This window comes from Oratosquilla oratoria, chromosome 27, assembly GCF_046742065.1.
Source record: "Oratosquilla oratoria isolate Oo_2021 chromosome 27, ASM4674206v1, whole genome shotgun sequence".
Lineage (NCBI taxonomy): Eukaryota > Metazoa > Arthropoda > Malacostraca > Stomatopoda > Squillidae > Oratosquilla > Oratosquilla oratoria.
The window spans coordinates 8398762-8423761 of NC_134803.1; the positions used below are offsets into that span (position 1 = coordinate 8398762).

The following is a 25000-nucleotide window of genomic DNA, read 5'->3' on the forward strand; positions in this document are numbered from 1 at the left end:
AATACATTGTTTTTTTCCAAATGCTTTACCCATCTAATTTTGATCATTCTTTCACAAATTTTAGCTACCGTACTGTTAGGCATCCTCTTCCAAAATAGCCCTTTTTCATCACAATTAAATACCTGCTGCGGCAGGTAACCCTCATGACACACCAGCTCCTCAAACTCCTTGATGAATGCCTCAGCTGCATCTATGTCCATGCTTGTTGCCTCACCATGCTGTGTTACTCTGTGATTGCCTGTTCGTTGCCGAAACTTCTCAAACCACCCCCTACTGGCTGTAAAGGGCACTGAAGATGGTGTAAGGTGGCCACTAGTACCAGCCTGTTGCTGCTGCAGGTCTGCATACACTTGGCGAGCCTATGAACAGATCATTTCCTCACTCAAGCTGTCACTCTTACACGGCTTCCCCTGTGTCCACATAAGCAATAACATTTCCACCTTGCCCAACAATGCTGGCCTCTTATGTGACAGAATTTTATCTTTATTTAAAAGAATGGTTCTTATTGTTGATTCAGGCATACCAAACTCTCTCACCAGCTTACACACACGTAAACCTTGAGCAGCTTTGGCAATCACTTCCCTCTTTTTCTCAGCTTCAATAGAACTTTTCATCTGTTTTGGAGGAATTTTAAAGGCACAAACAATACAATGCCAAGGGGTGGGTGCCGAAAGAAGGACCAGTCATGCATACACCAAACAAAGATGGCGGGAGGAGACACAACACAGTGTATGAATGGTGACGTCAGCAAGATGGCAGCATGGGATTTGATTTTCCGCTCAATAATGGACACCAATGTGCCCGCATGAATAGAAATTTTCTGCATAAATAGCAAAAAAAATTCCCCATAATATGATGGTGTAAATAGAATTTTGCGTACATAAGAGCATACGTAAATAGAAGCACCACTATATATATATATATATATATATACACATCCACACACAATGTATGTGCATATATATATATATATATATATATATATATATATATATACACATCCACACGCACAATGTATGTGCATACATACACACACACACACAATATATATATATATATATATATATATGTATACACTGTCTGTACATATATATATATATATATATGAATATACATACACATACACATACACACAATGTGTGTATACATATATATATATATACATATATATATATATATATATATATATATATATATATATATATATATATATATATATATATATATATATAGAGTATACATAAAGAACTGGTACAACAAAAAATGTAGTGAAGCTAAAGATAAAAGAGACAAAGCCTGGATAAAATGGAAACAAGACAACAACAACAAAATCAGTAAATGGCAAACATACATCAAACTAAGAAATGCCTATGTAAAAATATGCAGAGATGAAAAGAGAAACTATGAAAAAGAAATAATAGAAAAATGCAAGGAACAACCTAAACTATTTTACAAATTTGTGAACAGTAAACAAAAAAACAAACATGAAATAGAAAAGCTGTGCCAAGGAAGTTATGAATATACAGAAGAACAAGAAATGGCAGTAATTATAAACAATCATTTCAAATCGGTATTCACAATTGAGAACTCACCTAACTGTGAACGAATAGACAGAAATCACCCCAATGAAGAAATAACTGTAACACAGAAGGAAATTAGCGACCAAATAAAAAACCAGGATGTCAGAAAATCACACGGTCCAGATAGAGTTGCAAATTGGATACTAAAAGAATGTGTAGAGGAGTCCATGTATAAAATATACAATACACTCCTCCCTCTATTTACGAATTAGTTACATTCTTGAAAAACCGTTTGTATATCGAATATACTTAAATCGAGCAGCCAAGCCAAACAAATTTGCGACGTCCTTCACTCTCATTCCTTTGTCACTTTTCTTTAGCACAGACAACTTAGTATCTAGAGATATTGTTTTCCTAGCCTTCTTAGGCTTGTCACCATCCTTAATAGGGCTTCCTGGATGCTTAGGAGGTATAATGTCACTTGAAATAATGCTAATAATCCATGATTAACTGAGACCGAGTGAGTAGACCAAGCAGTACACAGCGTTGTTTTGAAAACAATAACAAATGTAGGTATCTATTTTCAATTTTTTTTTTTTTTTTTACCTGGACATATGGCAGTTTTTTTTATATTTATGTAGAAATAATTCTTTTTAATATATATGATTTAAAAATACAGTAATTTTTTTCGACAGGATTTTATTCCTTATGTTAAATTCTTAGTTCGTATTTCGATTTTTGGGACAATTTTTTTTTGTTCGTTATAGCGAAATTTGTATATGGAGCGTTCTTAAATTGAGAGAGGAGTGTATAATCAAATGCTCACTCAAAGAAGGAAAGGTACCACAAGACTGGAAAAATGCAAATATTGTACCAATATATATAGGAGGAAACAAGGAAAATCCAACTAACTATAGACCAGTCTCTTTAACAAGCATAGTAGCAAAAATATGTGAAAAAGTGATCAAAAGTAGATGGGTTAAACATCTGGAAAAAAAAAAAACTATAATGAATCCAAATCAATTTGGATTTAGACAAGGAAGATCATGTACAACAAACCTGATCTGCTTCTATTTGAGACTAATAGAAATAATACAAGAGAGGGATGGATGGGCAGACTGTGCCTATCTAGACCTACAAAAAGTATTTGATATGGTACCACATAAAAAATTAATAAGAAAAATAGAATCAATAGGTGGCATCAGAGGTAAATTATTGGTATGGATGGAAGGCTTCCTGACTGGGAGAAAAATGAGGGCAGTAATTAGAGAAAAATACTCGAAATGGGAAGAAATGATAAGTGGTGTCCTGCAAGGGTTGGTGCTGGCTCCAATCATGTTTGCCATATATATAAACGACATGGATGAAGGAGTGGAGTGTTATATGAATTTCTTCACAGATGACGCAAAAATACTAAAAAAGTAAGAGCAGAGGAGGATTGTGAATCATTACAATCAGACCTGGACAAAATCTGGAAATGGACTCAAAAATGGGAAGTGAATTTCAAAATCAAGAAATGTATTATAATGGAGTTTGGAAAAAGTAAAAACAGAATATAAAAAAATTATAAAATTGGTGAAGAAGAAATAAAAAAGTGAACTCGGAAAGAGACCTTGGAGTAATAATCAGCAAAGACATGACACCGGACAAACATATCAACAAAATAGTTGGAGAAACCTTCAACCTATTAAGGTCAATGAAAGTGGCATTTGACTATTTGGATGAAGAAATGATAAAAAAAAATATTAGTTACATTAATAAGACCAAAACTGGAATACACAGCAATACAATGGACACCCAGTACTAAAAAGAATATAAAGAAATTAGAAAGAATACAGAGAGCAACGACAAAGTTGGCACCAGCTCTTTCCAAATTAACATATGAACAAAGATTATCCAAATTGGAACTACCAACACTGGAGCAGAGAAGAGAAAGAGGTGATCTACTGACTATCTATAGAATCATGAAAGGAATGGAAATCCTTGATATAAAGGATATACTAAAAAGTGACAATGAAAAAACAAGAGACACGAAAAGAAACTCAAAAAGATAACTATAGAAGAGATCTGAAAAAAATAGCTTCCCACACAGGGTGCTGGATATCTGGAATAAGCTAGATAAAGAAACAGTGTGTGTAAACACAATTCAAGATTTTAAGAAAAAACTTGATGCTGAAAGATATAAAGATGGGTCACCATAAGCATAGCTCTCTTCCCGCATAATACAAATAGGTATGTTATATATATATATATATATATATATATATATATATATGTAAATGTATGTGTATATATATATATATCTGTATATATATATATATATGTATATATATATACATATACATACATGTATATATATATATATATATATATATATATACATATATATATACATATATATATATACATATCTGCATATATATATATACATATATGTATATATATATATATATATATATATATATATATATACACATATACACTAAAAACCCACTGTTGATTGGATTTAAGAAAAGAAAGGAAATAACGATTTCCATATTTTTTTTATAATTTGCTGTGATCCTCTTCAATTGGAATACAAAGACAAGAGAAAACACATATCCTATATACAGAGGACAGGGATGGAGGGAGGGAACATGGACATAACATTTCAGGTAGCGTCTATGTTGCTGCGCAGGCTTTGTGGCAAGTCATCCACTTTTACAATAGAAGGAAGTAATTTAATTTGTTAACTGCCAAGATGGTTTATATAATCAGGTGACCATTGTCCATTTGATATGTTAAAGTTAGGGAATTGTTAAACCAAAGAAGATTCAATGATTTTCCTTTTAAAACTACATTTTGATTTGAACATGATTTTTGCCTTGTCCCAATTAGGCAAAAATAATATTCAAATCAAAATGTAGTTTTAAAAGGGAAATCATCGAATCTTCCTTGATTAAACACTTCCCTAACTTTAACATATCAAATGGACAATGGTCACCTGATTATATAACCACCTTGGCAGTTAACAAATAACACAACACGCTCTCACACAGCAATAATCACAACAACAGACAATCTACCCTCAAACAGACAACAAGCAAACACACTCATAAATCATTTTGCACAGACAAGCCATCTCACTTCTCACCCTGACGACCGACGCACTATTCGATGTAAGAAAGACTTTCCCACAGACTCAGACTATACACCCTTCATAGACAGTCAGACAAAACACATAATACATGATCTCACGCACTCATCCGCCTGTGGCCCTGATAACATAAGTAACATCCACCTAAAACACATTGGAACCTCAAGGTATACACGCACTCACAAACATTGCAAACTACAGCTATTCACACAACACTATACCTGACATCTGGAAGCATGGTAAAATAATCACCATTCCAAAACCAAACAAAGACCCAACAATCCCAACATCGCACCGCCCAATCACACTTCTCTGCACCCCCTCTAAAGTGATTGAACACCTAATACTTAAACTTGTCACACCACACATTCCCCTTGCTGACTCACAACACAGTTTTAGGCCACTACACTCCACAAACACTCTTCTGATAAACCTCACACAAAGAATTTTAGATGGCATCAATTCAGATAGGCCCCACCACAGAACACTTCTTATAACATTAGACATTAGTAAAGCTTTTGATGCTATCCCCCGCCACAACCTAACAAATAAAATATATAACACAGACATGCACAATAACACCAAAAGATGGCTGGCCAATTATCTGGCAGGTAGGAATGCTTATGTGTCATATAATGGCCAATCATCGCACATCAGAAACATTAAGAATGGAGTACCACAGGGCTCTGTTCTATCCCCCATGCTCTTTCATCTATACATGCATGACTTACCTACACCAGACACCTCAGAAATACAAATCTCTTCCTACGCAGATGACATAACAATCACATGCACACATCGTAACACAGACAAAGCTGCAGAAATAATCCAGCCATACCTTGATACACTCAACACATGGTTCATCACAAACAGACTCAAAATAGCTCCAACCAAATCTACAGCAACATTTCTCACCAACTGGACAAAAGAACCCAAATACATACCTCATCTCTACATCAACAACACTCTAATACCACACACAAACACACAAAAAATTCTTGGTGTAACATATGATACATCCATGTCTTTCAAACAACACATCACAAACATAAAAAACAAATGCACACCTAGACTTAACGCACCTAAGTCAATCGCTGGAACAGCATTTGGACAAAACAAAGAAACTAATACAACAATATACAAACAATGCATACGCTCAGTGATGAATTATATGAGTCCTGCATGGGCTCCTAATCTCAGTGAGACACACCACAACACCCTTCAAATCATACAAAACAAAGCCCTAAAAACAATTACAGGCTGCACAAATACAACACCTACAGACCATTTACACCATGAAACAAAAGTCCTGAAAGTCAAGGACCACCACAACATGAGAGGTACACAAACACTTGCCGCAGCCACCACAAACACATCACACCAGCTACACTACATAACAGAACACCCACACACACCAAGAAACATTAAAACAACACCCAAAGACCTGTATCACACACAGATACTCTCTTCTCTTCCTCCACAACCACCAAATACCAGCCTCCGGAAACATATTCATAATCATATCACTCACCGCTCCATTGACACACTGAAAGACAACACACTACTGCATGCCAGACCCCCTGATATCCACCCTTCTGAATCCTCTCTCCCACGAAAGGACAGAGTCCACCTGGCCAGACAGTGGTGCGGCCACCACCCAGCACTTCTAAGCTACCAGAAGAGGCTGGATGACTGCATTGTGAACAGCTGCCCAGGATGTAACATTTCACCCCATACCATACAACACATAATGGAAGACTGCATTATACACAATCATGCACGCAAACAACACAACATACACTCTATAAAGGATTTCTGGGAAAACCCAGTTTCAGCTGTGGCATTCCTTGGGGAGACGGGACTGCTCGGACAGACAGTCTAGGGAACGACAACAACAACAAATTACTTCCTTCTATTGTAAAAGCGGACAACTTGCCACAAAGCCCTTGCAGCAACACAGATGCTACTTGAAATGTCATGCCCATGTTCCCTGACTCCACCCATCTCCTCTGTATATAGGATATGTGTTTTCTCTTGTCTCTGTATTCCACTGAAGAGGATCACAGCAAGTGATCAAAATATATGGAAATCGTTATTTCCTTTCTTTTCTTAAATCCAATCAACAGTGGGTTTTTAGTGTATTTACTAATGTGTTGCATTACTTGGCAGTAACATATATATATATATATATATATATATATATATATATATATATATATATATATATATTATATATATATATATATATAATATATATATATATATATATATTATATATATATATATATATATATATAATATATATATATATAAATATATATACATAATATATATATATATATATATATATGTATACATATATATATATACATATATATATATAACATATATGTATATATATATATATATATATATATATATATATATACATATATATATATATATACAGGTACTCCTCGTTTAACAACGACAATTGGGACCAGCGCGCCGTCGTTAACCGAATTGGTCGTTAAGCGAAAGTGTATACATATACGTACATGTACTGTATGTACAATGTCCAGCAATACATGTATCTTTATTTTTGTGTATTTTACCTCTTTTATACAGTACATTAAAGCTTTATTTACTGTTTATTTACGGTGGTTAGGTTCCTAAAATTACCGTATATGACCAAATCCGCGTATGCTGACATTCCATATTGAATACTGGGGTATTGTTTTAGTTTTGACCATGGGCGCAATATAGCAATAGAAAATTAATTATTAATTTTGTAAATTAAAATGTATCAACATAATATGCAATTTTGTGGGCGGAAATGAAAGTAAAAAATACCTTGCTACAAGAAAATATACTAATGAACGTAGTCGGTAGCATAGGCTCGGGACGCCATCTTGTCGTCTGCCAACGTCTCTCACGACGACGACAACGAGGACGAGCCGGATGACATTTAATTTGCGAGTAATGATTTATTAAACACAGGTTAGGTTAGTTTAATTTAGGTTAGACAAATTAATTTATCATCCTTTCACTTCTTCGACATCGGCATCTATCATAACATGACTTCATTACTTATGAAATCTGTTTTAGCATTTTTTTTTTCATTTCCGCTCACAAAATTGCATATTACGTTGATACATTATAATTTACAAAATTAATAATTAATTTTCTATTGTTATATTGTGCCCATGGTCGAAACTAAAAATTTACCACTACCGGTATACACTGTACCCCAGGTAGTTTTTGCAGCAGAACACTTTACCTCACAGCTAATATCCACCGTACAAGTTCATTTATAACATCATACAAATTTGCCTCAGCCAACTAAATTATCGTACACAACGTCGTAACTTCGGGAGATTTACGTTAAACGACGTCATAAAGCCCGTCGTTACTCCGAGTTGTCGTTAACCGAGTAGGTCGTTAAACGAGGAGTACCTGTATACATATATATATATATATATATATATATATATATATATATATATATATATATATATACACATGTATGTATATATATATATATATATATATATATATATATATATATATATATATATATATACAAATTCTACAAATAAAATGAAAACCTATTTCCTATTTCATGAATTCATGATTTAATCATTCTGCAATACCAATTTTTCAACTCCTAGGCAAGACCTAATGGCCATTTAATGCAGATACAAATGGTCTAATCATTCGTGCAATAGTTATGACAAAAGGTAACCTCCAGTAAATCAAGGGGTTAACTGCAAAGATGCTAGAGCCAATACTTCAAGGTATTCCATACCATCCACTATACAAATATACAAAATATAAGTATAACGCAATCTCCTTACAACGTACAAAATTATTGCCAAGTAATCAAAAAGGGTCACAAGAACAACAAACACTAAAAGGAATGGCAGATACAGTGACAAAATACAAAATTATATAAAAAAAAAATAACAATGAAAAACAGCGAAGCCTTGCCCTGGCTTTGGGTTCCCTACAGAACGAACTTACATTTCTGATTAAGTTGTCAAGCAGGTACTGGAAAGGAAGGGCAATTATGAGTGAGAGTCTGGCATGTCCTTGACAGACCACAGAGTGAGTAATATGGGGGACCAGTTGGGTGTGCCGTTACGAGAGGTAACGGGGCTTTTTTATATGTCCGTGTATCCCCATGTTTACATATCTTTTTGTCGTAAGGCTCGTTTCCCCTCGGAAGAGGTTTCCAAGTTTGTTTTTCGTCATGTTTAATTTAAGTATGCTGCGAGCAGAAGCTTCGTCTGCTTAAGAATACTATCGTTGTAAGTTGTCTGCAAGCTGTGCTGCAAGATAGCATCTCATTATTTGTACAATGTTCACTTTAAGAATTAGACTTAAGAAGGTGTGTAAGAACCTGTTGCGGTGGTGCGATGTTACGTCGCGCCTCCAGCCAGTGTGGTTTGAAACGCCTTCAGTTGTATACCCCGCTCCCTTCGCGGCCTACTCGGTGAGTTTTGAGCTGAATTTAGTTTTAGATCTGGTATATTGTTTCTTGTATGTCATAATGAATTTAGCCTTAAAGCTGCTCGTATTTCATGTTCAGATTATTTGTAATTCTGTATAAAAGCTGTTAGTAACGAGCGTTGCTCTGGTTTGTTTACAGTTTTTCATCTCCTCCTCCTCCTCCTCCTACTACTTCTACTTCTACTCTTCCTTCCAATTACTGTGTGCTGCCATGGTTTCAACGGAAGCACCTGTTGTGTGAAGAAGAGAAAGTCGTGTTTTCTATTGCCAATAAATGTTAGCGACGAGTACCCCGTGGATCCTTAACCCCGCGTTGTTTACGTTACGTAATCCAGAAAAGAGGGCACTCGTTACGCTAACCCCCTATGCGTCGCAGAGTAATCTGTGACGCCTTAATGAAAAACGACTACCATTGGCGCTCTCTGCCAAGAAAATCGCTTTCGTGAAGAGGTGAATGAAAAGAGCCGCTGCGAAGGAGTTAAAAGTTAGCCATGCAGTATGCCAAGTCCATCTTGAGGATGTGGCCAGACCACGCCCTGTACGCCGTTGCCACGTCTAGATTCCCCTCGTCGTCACCACATGAACTTGATGTGTCGCCTTCCTGGCATAAGTTTACGTGTGTGCGCTTGGTTTTGTAGCGCAAGTAAAAGTGTAGTGTAGCGCAAGCCAAAGTGTAGTGATCGTATCGGCGCGCGAGTGTGATGTGGCAGTCTTAGTGATCGTATCGGCGCGCGAGTGTGATGTGGCAACAACGTATGGTTGCCAAGCCCCAACAGTGTTTACATAACACCACGTCGCAGTTAAGCATGTGTTTTTCCTTTGAAGGCAAGCTACCTTGCCTAAATCCTGTCATATGTTAATATAAGCATGCGACTAATGTGCATTTTTAGATTGAACCAAATGTAGGGTTTAATCTGTTGTTGTCTACCTCAATAGTCGTATAGTTAGGAGTGTGGTAACGTACTCCGTGGTTTTCGATTAAGTTCGAGTTTTCCTTGTCTTCTTTATCATATTACTGTCTTGTCTCTCACTGTTTCTCTCACTTGGCAATATGTCTTCCAACCACAGTATAGATGAAGGACCCGTCTCTGGTAGGGTCAGAGTCCTCACGGCTGAAGGGCAAGAGGCTTTTCAGAGAGCGTCTGATCAGCATGAAGAGAGGGTAAAGGCGAGTAGAGAAGGAGTACAAGCCTTATTGGAAGAACCGAATCATGGTCCTTGGTTGTATGAGGCCCACGCTGTGTACCAGGATACTGTAAAAAGGTACCTGGAATTCTTAATGCGTGAACGTACTCCAGAAAGTCTGGCTCGTGCTGAATCAGTGAAGCACGAAGACAGGGATTTTCAGGCATCTTTTCGTCAGGTAATCAGTAACTATGCTTCCTCTTCCTCAGTTGAAGTCACGGAAGAGGAACACCACACTGAACCGTTTTTACAAGATGACCCGAAGTCCAATCAAGTTCCTTTATCCCTCGTCGACCACTCTGAGCGTTGTATGCCCCCTTCCATGAAGGGCAGTTCAAGAAGGTCGGTTAGGTCAGGTCGTTCCAGTAGCACCAGTGTTAGTGTTGCAAGGAAGCAACGAGCCAAGGTGGAGACCGCTCGTATCAGAGTCAAGTTTGCCGAACAGGAGGGTCAGCTTATGAAAGAGCAGGCTGAAATGCAGGCCAAGTTCAAAGTTATGACACAGCAAAAGGAGTTGGAAGAAGCCGAAGCCGAACTTAGGCACTTAGGACCCGACGATGATTGGGAAACATGCAGTGACTGGGACCAATTAAAAGGTACAGTCGCTACCCGCACCCAACTATATGTGGAGCAACAGGGTGGTATAGTCGATGTTTCCGCTAGTCAGAAGGATCTGGTAGGCTTGAATCCTGAAAGCCCTGTTTTCAAGCCCTGTTCTGATTTCAGAGTTAACTCACAGCCTGCTAACAATGTTCCATTCAGTTTTGAACCTCGTATCGAAAAGGTAAAGGTGAGGTCTGTGCAACCTGCGCAGCAACCTGTTGCTAACCATGTTTCCTATGTGTCACCACCTGTAGTAAAACCTCCTCGGAGTGCATCTCCTAGATTGGGGACAACCTCCAATTCTGCCGATTTGAGCAAGTTCTTCTTGCGGAAGGATTTACTTCTTAGCAGGCTGTCTACGTTTGATGATACTGCGGAAGACTATGCTGTTTGGAAAGAGAGTTTCAAGGAAGTCGCACAAGAGTTAGGCACCTCATGTAAGGAGGAAATAGACCTGTTAGTTAAGTACCTAGGTCCTGAGTCTAAAGAATGGGCCCGTACAACCAGAAACTCAAATGCCAAGAATCCAAACCTGGCGTGCAGTAGAATTTGGGAGCGCTTGGATGACAGGTTTGCTGCCCCTTCGATCATTGAGACTTCAATTAAAAAGAAGCTCGCCAACTTCTCTAGGATTTCACCTAGAGACACCTTAAGGTTATACGACCTGTGTGACATTCTGTATCAGATAGAAGCCTTGAAGGCTAACCCTGTATACAGTACACTGTTTGCATATTATGACGCCTCGTCAGGCATCAATCCCATTGTCGCAAAACTTCCACCCTGTATACAGAAAGCGTGGACTGGCAGAGCCATGAACTACAAGACTGCTCACGGTGTGCCGTACCCACCTTTCTCCTTCTTCATTGAGTTTGTGAAGGAGATGGCAAGGGTCGAGAATGATCCATGTTTCTCTTATCAAAGCCTTGGAGCCGATGGTTTTGTGAAACCAGAGAAGCCACCTCCCTCTAAGTTTCCTCAAGTACGTGTGAAGAAGACTGACACCATGTTGTCCAGTGGCAGTAAGTCGACCATGGGCGCTGACAGGTCTGTTGGCGCCGCTAGTCCTACCGAGCAAAGAAAGGCAGAAAAGGGAGATTTTTGCGTCTACCATGATGCCTACGTACACCATTTGGATTTCTGCAGGGCTTTTCGCACCATGTCAGTGAGCGAGAGGAAGGTTTTCTTAAACGATAAAGGAGTGTGCAACAAATGTTGCAAAGGTAACCATCCTCCTTCCAGCTGCAAAGAGAGAACTTTCTGCAAACTCTGTAAGGCCCATACTCATGTGACTGCCTTACATCACGATGAACCCAGGTCGAAGAGGAGTTCGACTCAAGCGGTTACACAGCATGGAAGGGAGGTTGCTCAAGATAAAACACCTCGCTCCCCTGTAACCAATCAAGTGCCGCTTCCAAATGTTCTTACCCCCATAGTAAAGACTCAGGGAGGGGAGGATGCTGCGGTCAATTCCAAATGTACCTTGATATGCAGTAACCCCACCTCCATGAGTAAGTCCTGCGCCAAGACCTTCTTGGTAAAGGTCTATCCTGAAAGTAAGCCAGAGCTCGGAGTGTGGTGTTATGCCATCCTAGACGATCAGTGCAATTGCTCTTTAGCAAGGTCTGAGTTTTTCGATTTGTTTGACAAGCTGAGCAAACGGGTTTCATATCGTCTAGCTACCTGTGCAGGTGTAACGGGCGCTTCTGGGCGCACCACCAAAAATTACACCATCGTGTCTTGGCATAACTCACAAGAGGTGCATATCCCTCAGTTAGTGGAATGCGACAGCATTCCCAGTGTAAGAGAAGAGATACCCACCCCCGCCATAGCTCGTGGTTATCCCCATCTGTCCGATCTGGCCGAATGTATTCCACCTCTGGTTCCTGAAGCTGAGATTCTACTCATCATTGGTCGAGATGTGCCTTCAGCTCATTACATTTTTGACCAGAGAATTGGACCTGTCAATGCCCCTCTAGCTCAACAGACCAGTCTGGGTTGGGCAATCATTGGGGAAGTGTGTCTCCATGGCACTTGTAGGCCTCCTGTCATTAGCAGTTTCAAAACATCCTTTGTACATGATAGACGTCCCTCTATAGTCGCACCATGTGGTAACCAGATTCATGTTTCTGAAGTAAAGGATGATTTGTTCAAGGTAACCAAAGATGATGACAAGGCCGCCCTGTCGATTGAAGACAGGAAGTTCTTGGATGTTATGAACTCAGAGTTCCGCAAGGATCAAAGTGGTCATTGGGTCGCGCCACTGCCTTTCCGTCCCAATGTTGTAGCCACCAGTAATAATAGAGACTTTGTGTGGCACCGCACACTGTCTCTCCATCGTAGCCTCAGCACAAAGCCGGAAAAACGTCAGCATATGATGGCCTTCATGCAAAAGATGTTAGATCGTGGGCATGCTGAGGTTGCACCACCATTGAAGTCTGATCAGAAGTGCTGGTATCTTCCATTGTTTGGGGTGTACCACCCTAAGAAACCTGACAAGATCAGGGTTGTGTTCGACTCTTCTGCCAAATCCAGAGAGTTCTCCCTAAATGATATGCTGATGTCAGGTCCTGATATGACAAACAGTATTCTCGGGATTCTTCTACGTTTCCGTCAGGAAGCTGTAGCAGTGGCAGCTGATGTAGAACAGATGTTCTATAATTTCAAAGTGAAGACTGAGCAAAGAGATTATCTCAGATTCTTCTGGTACAAGAATAATGACCCTGATGAAAGGTTGATTGAGTATAGAATGACTGTTCACGTTTTTGGGAACACGCCATCTCCCGCCATTGCCACCTATGGCTTGCGTAAGTCTGTAGAAGATGCCTCTCCTGAAGTTCGCTATTTCATAGAGAACAATTTCTACGTGGATGATGGGTTAGCATCTCTGCCAGATGCGGAGACTGCTTACAAGTTAATCCAAGACTCTAAGTCAGCACTTCAAGAAGGAGGACGCCTGCGCTTGCACAAGATCACTTCCAACAGTAAGGAAGTGCTGGAAAAGTTTGCCACCAGTGAGCTGGCTGATAACCTTCAGGAGCTGAACCTAACTTCTGACTCTATGCCTATGCAGTCTAGCCTGGGCCTCTTATGGGACATCCAAAGAGACGTTTTCGTCTATAAGTTCATGGATTCAGACAAGCCTTCGACAAAAAGAGGGATACTGTCTGTTGTAAATAGTCTGTTTGACCCCATGGGATTCTTAGCCCCAGTAATAATAGTGGGAAAACTACTCCTAAGAGAGATAACCAATCTAAAGTGTGGTTGGGATGAACCCATACCAGCTAAGATCCATACCAAATGGTCCAGATGGCTAACGTCCTTAAGGGACCTCAAGGATATAAGCATCAATCGTCAGTTTGCTAGTATTTCTTTGTCTCAAGCTCACAGGATAGAGCTTCATACCTTTTCAGATGCTTCCAGAGTAGCAGTAGGAGCTGTATCATATCTTAAGGTTTTCAGTGATACCAAAAGCTACCAGGTGTGTTTTGTGAGGGGACAAGCTAAAGTAGCTCCCAACCATGGTCATACTATTCCCAGGTTAGAGTTGTGTGCTGCAGTGATGGCAGTTAATCTCAGCAATTCCATCTCGGATTGCTTGGACAAACCCTTAGACGCAAGGCATTTCTATTCTGACAGCATGATTGTCTTGGGCTATATTCATAATGAAAGGCGTAGATTTCAGGTCTACGTGAGTAACAGAGTAGACCACATTAGGTCGTCCACCGAACCTAACCAATGGCATTATGTACCTACAGATTGTAATCCAGCAGACCTGGCTACCCGTGGTCTTGAAATAACCAACCTAAATCAGAGTGATTGGTTGTCAGGTCCCTCAAGCTTATTTGAGGATGTTGTATCCACCAGTGGAAGTTTTCCTCTTGTAAGCCCTGAGACAGATAAAGAAGTAAAGGTATCAGACTACACAATTGAGTCTGAACCCCTTGTTAGTGCAAACAAAAGCAATGTAGAGCCTGCAATTGCGTCATTAGCTCAGAGGTTCTCTAATTTCTCCTGTTGGAGGAGACTTGTAAGAGCGGTAGCTCTCCTTAAGCATATAGCCCGTTCTTTCAAACAAGGTAACAAGTGTTGTTCAGGTTGGCATATATGCAACAAACATAAGTCACCCGATCAACTAGAAGATGCAGCTGATTTCATTGTTCAGACATACCAAAGGGATTATTTCTCGTCTGCCATGACTAAATTGCAAGGTGAAGTTTGTTTACCTCCTTCCAGTCCCATTGCATCTCTGTCTCCTTATTTAGACCAGAAGGGCCTACTTCGTGTAGGAGGCAGGTTGAGTCAAGGCAGTGATGTACTTGGTATGCTTGCAAGGCCTATTATTATTCCAAAGGAATCCCACTTAGGCTTGTTGTTGATCCGTCACTACCATGAGACAGTGCACCACCAAGGGAGAGTGATTACAGAAGGAGCCGTCCGTACAGGTGGTTTCTGGATTTTGGGAGGGAAACGTACCATTTCTAAGGTCATTTCCAAATGCGTCACCTGTAAAAGGGTAAGAGGTAAGGTGTGTGTTCAGAAGATGGGAGACTTACCCGTCGATAGACTTACTCCCAATCCGCCATTTTCCTATGTAGGAGTTGACCTTTTTGGCCCCTGGCATATAAAAACTCGGCGCACTAGAAGTTCCTTCCTCGAAAGTAAAAGATGGGGCGTTCTGTTCACCTGTCTTGTTTCCAGAGCTATCCACATAGAGACTGTAGAAGAATTGAGTACTTCTTCCTTCATTAATGCCTTAAAGAGATTCATTTGTATTCGTGGCCCAGTTAAGATGATGCGTTCTGACAGAGGCACGAACTTTGTAGGTGCGGTCAAAGCACTGAACTTGCTTGCCATTACCGATGAAGGTGGTGATGTCAATAGTTTCTTGTCAAGTCAAGGTTGCACTTGGTTGTTTAACCCTCCTCATGCTTCTCACATGGGTGGAGCATGGGAGCGTATGGTGGGGATAGTCCGCAACATCATGAATGTGATACTGACTAACCATCACCCCAAGGCATTAACACATGAGGTGTTAGTAACCTTCTTTGCAGAAGTATGTAAGATCGTGAATTCCAGACCTTTAGTTCCTGTTTCCTCGGACCCTAGTAGTCCTTTCATTTTGTCTCCGTCCATCCTTCTCACTCAGAAAACTGATATTCCTGTAACTCTTCCTGAAGAGATAGATATTAAGGCAGTATACAAATCTCAATGGAAGCATGTCCATCACCTTGCTGAGGAATTCTGGAAGAGATGGAAGAAAGAGTATCTTTCCTCTTTACAACCCAGAAGAAAGTGGGTCAATTCCTCTCCAAATGTAAAGGTGGATGATGTAGTGTTGGTAAAAAATCAAGAGTGTCCCCAAGGACAGTGGCCCTTGGGTATTGTAAACAAAGTATTCCCTGGCAAGGATGATTTAGTCAGGAAGGTCCAAGTAAGAGTTGTGGTAAACAACAAAGCCCATGAATATGTAAGACCCATTTCTGAGCTTGTGTTGCTAGGTCAATAGTTTTGGTAATTTTTCCCCCTAGAAAATTAGGAAGGGAGTGTGCCGTTACGAGAGGTAACGGGGCTTTTTTATATGTCCGTGTATCCCCATGTTTACATATCTTTTTGTCGTAAGGCTCGTTTCCCCTCGGAAGAGGTTTCCAAGTTTGTTTTTCGTCATGTTTAATTTAAGTATGCTGCGAGCAGAAGCTTCGTCTGCTTAAGAATACTATCGTTGTAAGTTGTCTGCAAGCTGTGCTGCAAGATAGCATCTCATTATTTGTACAATGTTCACTTTAAGAATTAGACTTAAGAAGGTGTGTAAGAACCTGTTGCGGTGGTGCGATGTTACGTCGCGCCTCCAGCCAGTGTGGTTTGAAACGCCTTCAGTTGTATACCCCGCTCCCTTCGCGGCCTACTCGGTGAGTTTTGAGCTGAATTTAGTTTTAGATCTGGTATATTGTTTCTTGTATGTCATAATGAATTTAGCCTTAAAGCTGCTCGTATTTCATGTTCAGATTATTTGTAATTCTGTATAAAAGCTGTTAGTAACGAGCGTTGCTCTGGTTTGTTTACAGTTTTTCATCTCCTCCTCCTCCTCCTCCTACTACTTCTACTTCTACTCTTCCTTCCAATTACTGTGTGCTGCCATGGTTTCAACGGAAGCACCTGTTGTGTGAAGAAGAGAAAGTCGTGTTTTCTATTGCCAATAAATGTTAGCGACGAGTACCCCGTGGATCCTTAACCCCGCGTTGTTTACGTTACGTAATCCAGAAAAGAGGGCACTCGTTACGCTAACCCCCTATGCGTCGCAGAGTAATCTGTGACGCCTTAGTTGGGTTCTCTAGTTTCTACAATATTCACAGTCATAACCCCTTCCACAGAGAAGCAGACATCCTAATAGTAGTTATTAAAAAAAAATTATGGACAGCAAACAGCTTTTCTTTTCCTTATACAAAATAAGACATTGCTTATCTTTTTACATACATGGTAGTGACATTCCTTCAAATGAGTAAAGTTATATGGCATTAGCCAGCATGATATTCTTGAGGGGCATTACCAGAGCAAAGGGGACATCTGACAGTCTTAATCCTTTCTGTGTGATGATATCTTTTCTAGTGAATGAAATTGTATGGAATTTGACATATTAAATTCATAAAGGAGAGCATCATCACAAAGGTGTTAACAAGATAATGGGTGTAGCCTTTAGTGAGCTTTTGCAAAACAGATGAAATATCCATTTGCTTGTTTTGGATTAGTTATATGCTTTCCAACAAACTGCTGTAGCCACTGTGGAAAGGACTAATCATGCTTCTTTACTCAATAAATCTTATATCATTGAGTGCAGTCACAAAATATGATTCATATTTACAAGAGATCTGCATTGGGAAAAATAATTAATTAAAAATATTAAGAATTTGAGTGTTGAATACTTAGTAAAAAAAATGTTCACTAGTTTACATGCAAATTTCCTGTTACATTTCAATAAATTTCACCATAACAACCCTTTTTACATCTATGTCCTACCCGTAATGGCATGAAACAATTTTGCATTAGCTGCAACAAAATTCATAAGGTTCCCACCAATTAGAAAAAAAGGCTATCTTTGGTCCTCTGGTATCAGAAAACACTTCACAGATTTCATTCTAACCACTTTTTTGAGAGGTTTTCATGAAATGAAGTTAAGACTCTTGGATCTATAGTGCCAACCATATGAGTTAGAAAAAGTTTGTACACAGAGAGCTCTATAACCTAGTGCCATGTCAACACTAATCTTACTTGGATCTCACTGGGTTAGGAGCGAGTGAAAATGTCAGAATACATCAACATAGCACAGTCTTGAAATGCCATCCATGTGAAACACAAACATATATTGTATGACAGTCTTATTATGATCTACAGGTTTGAATGAATTAAGTTTGTGTTCAGGACAGCTGGACCAATGATGAAAAGTAGACAATATCATAAATGGTGAAGTTACACCACAGGTTAAATGAACAAAGTCTAGTTTGATCTGAAAACACCTGCACACACCATTACCACATAACAAGGTATATTATTTCAAATTAAATCAGAAACCAAAAATCAAATATACAAAAATAAACTTTTATTAAAGCTTAATGTTTTGTCAATGGTTTGTAGTTTCTCTAGTGATATGGTGTACATCATCAAATTCATGTGCATTAAGTCTGAACAGTACATGCCAATACTAAGCGAAAAAATACAAGGTATGAAAAACTAAAATAAAACAATTGTGAAAACAGCAGTATTCCCCAGACATGTACACCAATCCTCCCTATATTTGATCAAATATCATCTTGAACTAAAAATTTATGTAAATATTATACCTACAGCATGCAATTCTTGGGTATATCCTATCTATAATCATAGGTATTATTTTGCTGTTTATAATTTTGTTTTTATGAGTGGAAACAGGAATTTAACATCCAGGGCCAGATCTAAGAAAACCTGACATCAAAATTATTTATTAATATACCAAGAACATACCTATTTGAATCCAGCACTGTCCAGTACTGACATCATGTGTATGGTGTTTGTTAAACTTGGTTGAGAAGTATAACTTCTACTTAAATACAAAAACTACCTGGCTGGTAAGGGAATCCCTTTTATACAAAATTCCAAAATATGAAGATTTGAAGTTATGAAAAGTAAAAAGTGAGGACAACTTTTTCTATATGAAAGGCATGTGTCTTGATGGTATGAAAAGTATGAAAAAATTATGAAAATGCTGTATAGAACCAAGTTTACCACATGAGCGATCACAGAACCAGTCTCTCGTCAATATATAAATTATCAATATACAAAAGTGTTTAAAAGTGTATCCCTTTCACATATATGGGATTTTCTACATTTGATGAAGTTAAGATGGAAAAATATATATGGATGTTAAGTTTACGTAAGAAGAGTGTAGAGGAAAGGGAGGCTTTTTGGATAGATCTAAATGAGTGCATAGAGGGTTTAGAGAGAAATGTCAATGTAGTGGTATTGGCAGACCTTAATGCTAGAGCAGAAAATGAACCAATAGATGGAGTGGTTGAGAAGTGTGGAGTTTCAGGAAAAAATTGTAGTGGAGAGTTGATGGTCGAGATAGGTTTAGAAAGAGAGCTAATGATAGCAAATACAGTGATTATGAAAAAAGTCAAGCATAAGTGCACATGGGAGAGGGTGATGGATGGAAGGGTGGTAGATAGGGTGTTAATGGACTATATAGTGGTAACCAGGAGAAGAGTAGGAAGAGTTAAGGATGTACATGTTCTAAGGGGAGAGAATGGGGGAATATCAGATCATTTTTTGGTGAAAGGTAAGTTGAGAGTGGAGGATAGATGGAGAAAGTGGAAAAGGACAGAAGGTAGGGAAGTGCTTAAAGTAAGCTGCTTAAATGAGAAAGAAAAGGAGGAGTACAAGAAGAAAATGAGAGGGGAGTGGGAGTGAGGGATAGAATAGAACTAGGAGTGGAGGAGGAATAGGGATGGTTCAAGGAGGGAGTCACAAGGTGTGCAAAGATGGTGTGTGGAACAAGGACGATGGGAGGAAATAGAAAGAAGGCAGTGAGTGGTGGGACAAGGAAGCAAAAAGGTTGTAGAAGTGAAGAAGCAAGCATTCACAGATTGGTTACAAAATAGGATGAGAGAATCATATGAGAGGTATAAGAAAAGAGAAGAGAAGTAAAGCATAAGATAAAAGAGGAAAAGAGGAGAGCAGATGTGAAATGGGGTAAGAGTATGGCAGAAAATTTTGAAAGTAATAAAAAGATGTTTTGGAAAGAAATTAAGAGAGAAGAGGAGGTGGATCAAATAGAGGAGGTAAAAGGTGCAGATGGAAAGATGATAATGGAAGTCTCTTCCATTATCATCTTTCCGTCAGTAAGATGAAGATGGACAGAGTATTTTAGGGAGTTGATAAATGTGAAGGAGGATAGGGAGGGAAAGGTAGTTGCAGTGGGAAGCGCTAAGAAAATGACAGTGATGAGTGAGGAAAATGGAAGAGAAATAAGGAAAGATGAGGTGAAGGCAGTTGTTAAGATGATGAGAGCAGGTAAGGCACCTGGGTTGGATAGGTGTTATACAGAATGTCTAAAAAAAAAGGAGGTGCAGTGATGGTGGACTGGCTGTTGAGGTTATTTAATGTTTGTTTAAAAGAGGATAGAGTGCTGGAGGACTGGAGGACTGCCTGTGTAGTTCCACCTTACAAGGGAAAAGGGGACAAGTGTGAGTGTAGTAGTTTCAGAGGGATCACTTTGTTAAGTGTAGCTGGAAAGGCTTATAGGATGGTTTTGATTGAGAGGATTAGAAGAGGAACAGAGGGAGTAATTGGTGAGGAACAGTGTGGGTTTAGGAGAGATAGGGGTTGTGTGGGTCACATTTCTGTGGCAAGACAGATATGTGAGAAAGCTTTGGAAATAGGGATGCTTTTTTGGCCTTCATGAATTTGGAAAAGGCTTATGATAGGGTGGAAGGCATTGTGGAAGGTATTGCAGATATATGGGATAGGAGGAAAGATGTTAAGAGCAGTCAAGAGTTTTTACGAGAGTAGTAGAATATGTGTTAGAATGAAAAATGGAGAGAGTGAGTGGTTTGAGGTAAAGGTGGGACTTCACCATGGATGTGTTATATCATCCTGGCTGCTCAATTTATAGATGGATGGGGTGGTGTGACAGGTAAATCCAAGGGTAAGTAATGGGTAAGGGAATGGAGATGGTTAAAGAAAATGGAGAAAAGTGGGACATAAGCCAGTTGTTGTTTGCTGATGACACTGTGTTTGTGGCAGGATCAGAAGAGGGATTGAGGAAGTTAGTGAGAGTTTGGGAAGGTGTGTGAAAGAAGGAAGTTGAAGATAAATGTGGGAAAAAGTAAGATGAGATGTACAAGGAGAGAAAGTGGCAGCAAACTGGAAGTGAACATCAAAGGAGAGAGACTGAAGGAAGTGGATAGTTTTAGATATTTGGGTGTGAATGTGATGGGAAAGGGAGGAGTGAAGGTGAAGGTAGAGAAAAGCAAGTAAATACCTCAGAGAATTAAAAAGTGTACTGGGAAATAGACATTTGGGAATGGGTGCTAAGAGGAGATTGTATGAAGGAGTGATTGTGTCAATAGCACTGTACGGGGCAAAAAACATGGAACATAAGAGAGGAAGAGAGGATGAGTTGGAATGTATTCATTTACCTAGTTGTATTTTACGGGAAGGGGAGTTATGCTTGTGGTGACCCGTTTTTGTATCTTGCAATATCAAGTTTGTTCTGAAATTTTTGTGTTGTGTTTGCACACATTATTTTTTTTGTCCAATTTGTTCCATATATCTATCACTCTGTGTGGGAAGCTGTTCTTTTTCAAGTCTCTTCTGTAGTTCTCCTTTTTGACTTTCATTGCATGTCCTCTTGTTTTTTCTCTGTTCCACTTTAATAAGTCCTCTCTATCAAGGTGTTCTTTTCCTTTCATAATTCTAAAGAGGGTTAGTAGGTCCCCTCATTCTCTTCTTTGTTCCAGGGTTGACAATTCCAGTTCGGCCAGTCTTTGTTCATACATCAGGTTTGAAAGTGTTGGGGCCATCTTTGTCATTGCTCTTTGTATTCTTTCTAATTTTCTTATATTCTTTTTTGTACTGGGTGACCATATCAGCGCTGCATATTCCAGTTTTGGCCTTATCGTGTTTGTAATATTTTCTTAAGCATTTCTTTATCCAGGTATTTAAAGGCCACCTTTACCGATCTCAGCAAATTGTATGTTTCTCTATTTTATTTATATGTTTATCTGGTGGCATGTCTTTGGTGATGATTACGCCTAGGTCCCTCTCAGAATTTACTCTCTTTACTTCTTTTCTGTCAATTTTATACTGTCCTGATATCCTATTCTTGCTTTTCCCAAATTCGATTATATTGCATTTCTTGATGTTGAATTCTACTTCCCATCTCTTGCTCCACTCTGAGACTTTGTTCAAATCACTCTGTAATGAGTCACAGTCTATTTCAGAGTTTATTCTCTTTAATAACTTTGCGTCATTTGGAAAAAAGTTTATGTAACATTCAATACTTTCATCCATGTCATTCACATATATAGCAAACATTATCGGAGCTAGTACTGACCCCTGTGGGATGCCACTACTCATTTCTTCCCATTTTGAATATTTGTCTCTGAGCACTACTCTCATTTTTCTTCCATGTAGGAAGTCCTCCATCCAGTTCAATAGTTTTCTATGTATGCCTCCTATTGTTTCCAGTTTATATAGCAATTTACTGTGTGGTACCTTATCAAATGCCTTTTGTGAGTCCAGGAAGGCACAGTCTGCCCAGCCATCCCTTTCTTGCAATATATCAATCTTGAATAGAAACAAATCAAATTAGTGGTACATGATCTTCCCTGTCTGAATCCTAATTGTCTCAGGTTCAGTGTATTGTTCTCCTCCAGATATTTTATCCATCTATCTCTGATGCTTCTCTCACAAATTTTAACTATTGTAGTTGTTAGGAACACTGGTCTATAATTTGTTGGGTCTTTCTTATTTCCCCCCTTCTATATTGGCACTATATTGGCATTTTTCCAGTCTCCTGGTAATTTTCCTTCTCAGAGTGAGCATTCGACTATTTTGTATATTTTTCGTGTTTGTATATACATTCCTGTAGTATGCAGTTTGCAACTCTGTCCGGGCCATGTGATTTGTTAACATCAAACTTTAATATATGATTACTTATTTCATTCTGATTAATATTTAATTCCTTCATTGAAGGAAATCTTACTTCACTTCTTTGATCACAGTTTTGTAGATTTTCTTTTTCTTTGGTGAATACAGATTTGAAATGTTTGTTCATAATATCTACCATTTCTACATCTTCTGTGCATTCTCTGTTACCTTGTCTTAATTTAAGTATTTCCTGTTTACTTTTTAGTTTGCTATTTAGATATCTATAAAATAATTTGGGTTAATCTTTACATTTGTCTATTATGTCCTTTTCATAATTTCTTTTTTCTCCTCTACATATTTTTACATATTCATTTCTTAATTTGGTGTATATTTTCCATTTCTCAGATTTGTTTTCCTTTTTCCATCTTTTCCAGGCTTTATCTATTCTGTCTTTTGCCTCACTGCACTTTTTATTGTACCAGGATTTTATGTTTTCCTGTTTTTATCTAGGTACATACTTGTCCACTCCTTCATTATAGATTTCCTTCCAAATTGTCCATTTCTCTTCCACTTTTGTTTCTTCATTATTAATTTTTTCCCAATTTGCTTCTTGAAATAATTTTCTAAGTTTCCCAAAATATGTTTTGTTATACCTTAGTCTTCCTTTTCTGTGTTTTTCATTTATTTCTATATTTGTTTCTTCGTTTAATTCTAGTTCTAGTAGTGTGCGATCATTTTTTCCAATTGGTGCCTTGTATTCAATTTTATCTACAATTTCGAGTTCTGATGTGAATATCAAATCCAATCTTGAGGGCTCATTGTTATTTCTATATCTCATATTTTCCTTGACCCATTGCATCAATGTGTAATCAATGGTCATTTCCAGTAATATGTTTCCCCAGTGATCTCCACCTTTCACAGTCATTTCTTCCCAACATATTTCTTTCTTTAGTATTTCATTTAGTGTTTTTCTTGTGTCTTCTAACATTTTGGAGTGTTCACTTTCATTCCATGCATGAGTTTTAGGCAGGACATAAATCACTGCATACTTTCTATTTTTCATATCTCTATCCTCAACTCTTATCATAATCAACTCTGTGATTTTTATCACATTTAGGCCTTTCTTGGTAAGCAACATTACTCCTCCACCCTGCTTTGCTTCTCTGTTTCTGATCCAACAATTATATAATCCTTGGCCTACTATTTGGTGGTAATGATCCTTTCAATTTTGTCTCCACAATCCCCATTATATCTGTTTTTTCTTGTTCCAGATAGTCATTCAATTCATCTGTTCCTGATATCAATCCGTCTATGTTGGTATATGTTACCTTTAATTTTTTTTCCTTTTCTGCCTTTTCTTCTTGCTCCTGCATTTCCTTTTCCCTTATGTACCATTTCCTCAGTCTCAAGTCTATGCTCATGGTGACCTGTCTTTGTATCTCTCAGCATCATATATATATATATATATATATATATATATATGTATTTTTTTTTTATCAACCACAATGCACTTTGATTCTAAGCCATATAGGCGCATGCAGAAATTGTAATGTGGTACGCCTGAGGACTCGAACCTATGCGTTCATATACTTAACAATGTACTGCCATAGTGGAGGTGGGTTGAACGTAAACTTTTGTGTATGTGTATGAACTCGAGCATACAGATATATGAGAAAGCTTGTGCTGAACTTATATCTCTCTTGATGGTGTATTGGTCTAAGTCACTCGGCACTGGTAACGTTCTCGCCGCATAGGTTCGAGTCCTTGGGTGTACCACGTTACAATTTCTGCATGCGCCTATATGGCTTAGAATTAAAGTGCATTGTGGTTGATAAAAATGTATCTCTAATCACAGGGACCCATTCAGTGTTGTACATATATATACATATATATATATATGTATATATATATATATATATATATATATATATATATATATATATAT

At 38.4% G+C, this 25000-nt stretch overlaps 2 protein-coding genes across 12 annotated transcripts in view; one reads left to right on the plus strand and one right to left on the minus strand.

The window, feature by feature from the left end:
* AMPdeam (AMP deaminase) overlaps nucleotides 1-25000 on the minus strand; it is a 432435-nt gene that overhangs the window by 96864 nt on the left and 310571 nt on the right. For 6 of the 10 annotated variants that reach the window (XM_076210194.1, XM_076210189.1, XM_076210196.1 and 3 more), the window contains one exon: nucleotides 8659-8685. The exons of the other annotated variants lie outside the window; for them this stretch is intronic. In XM_076210194.1, coding sequence (XP_076066309.1) covers nucleotides 8659-8685 — 27 coding nt within the window. The remainder of the gene's footprint in view (nucleotides 1-8658; nucleotides 8686-25000) is intronic. 10 annotated transcript variants of the gene reach the window in all.
* On the plus strand, nucleotides 8768-17255 carry LOC143039878 (uncharacterized). 2 transcript variants are annotated; one of them, XR_012967671.1, is made up of 2 exons: nucleotides 8768-16841; nucleotides 16998-17255. XR_012967671.1 is itself a non-coding variant. In XM_076210185.1 (2 exons), the coding sequence occupies exon 2, from the start codon at nucleotides 10199-10201 to the stop codon at nucleotides 16439-16441; it is 6243 nt and encodes a 2080-aa protein (XP_076066300.1). In that variant the 5' UTR covers nucleotides 8768-9130; nucleotides 9287-10198; the 3' UTR covers nucleotides 16442-17255. The 2 variants fall into 2 exon arrangements, 1 of the variants encoding a protein (XP_076066300.1); XM_076210185.1 differs by having other exon boundaries at nucleotides 8768-9130; nucleotides 9287-17255.

Coding starts and splice junctions, on each gene's coding strand:
- LOC143039878 (XM_076210185.1), top strand. CDS start 10,199: ATGTCTTCCAACCACAGTATAGATGAAGGACCCGTCTCTGGTAGGGTC.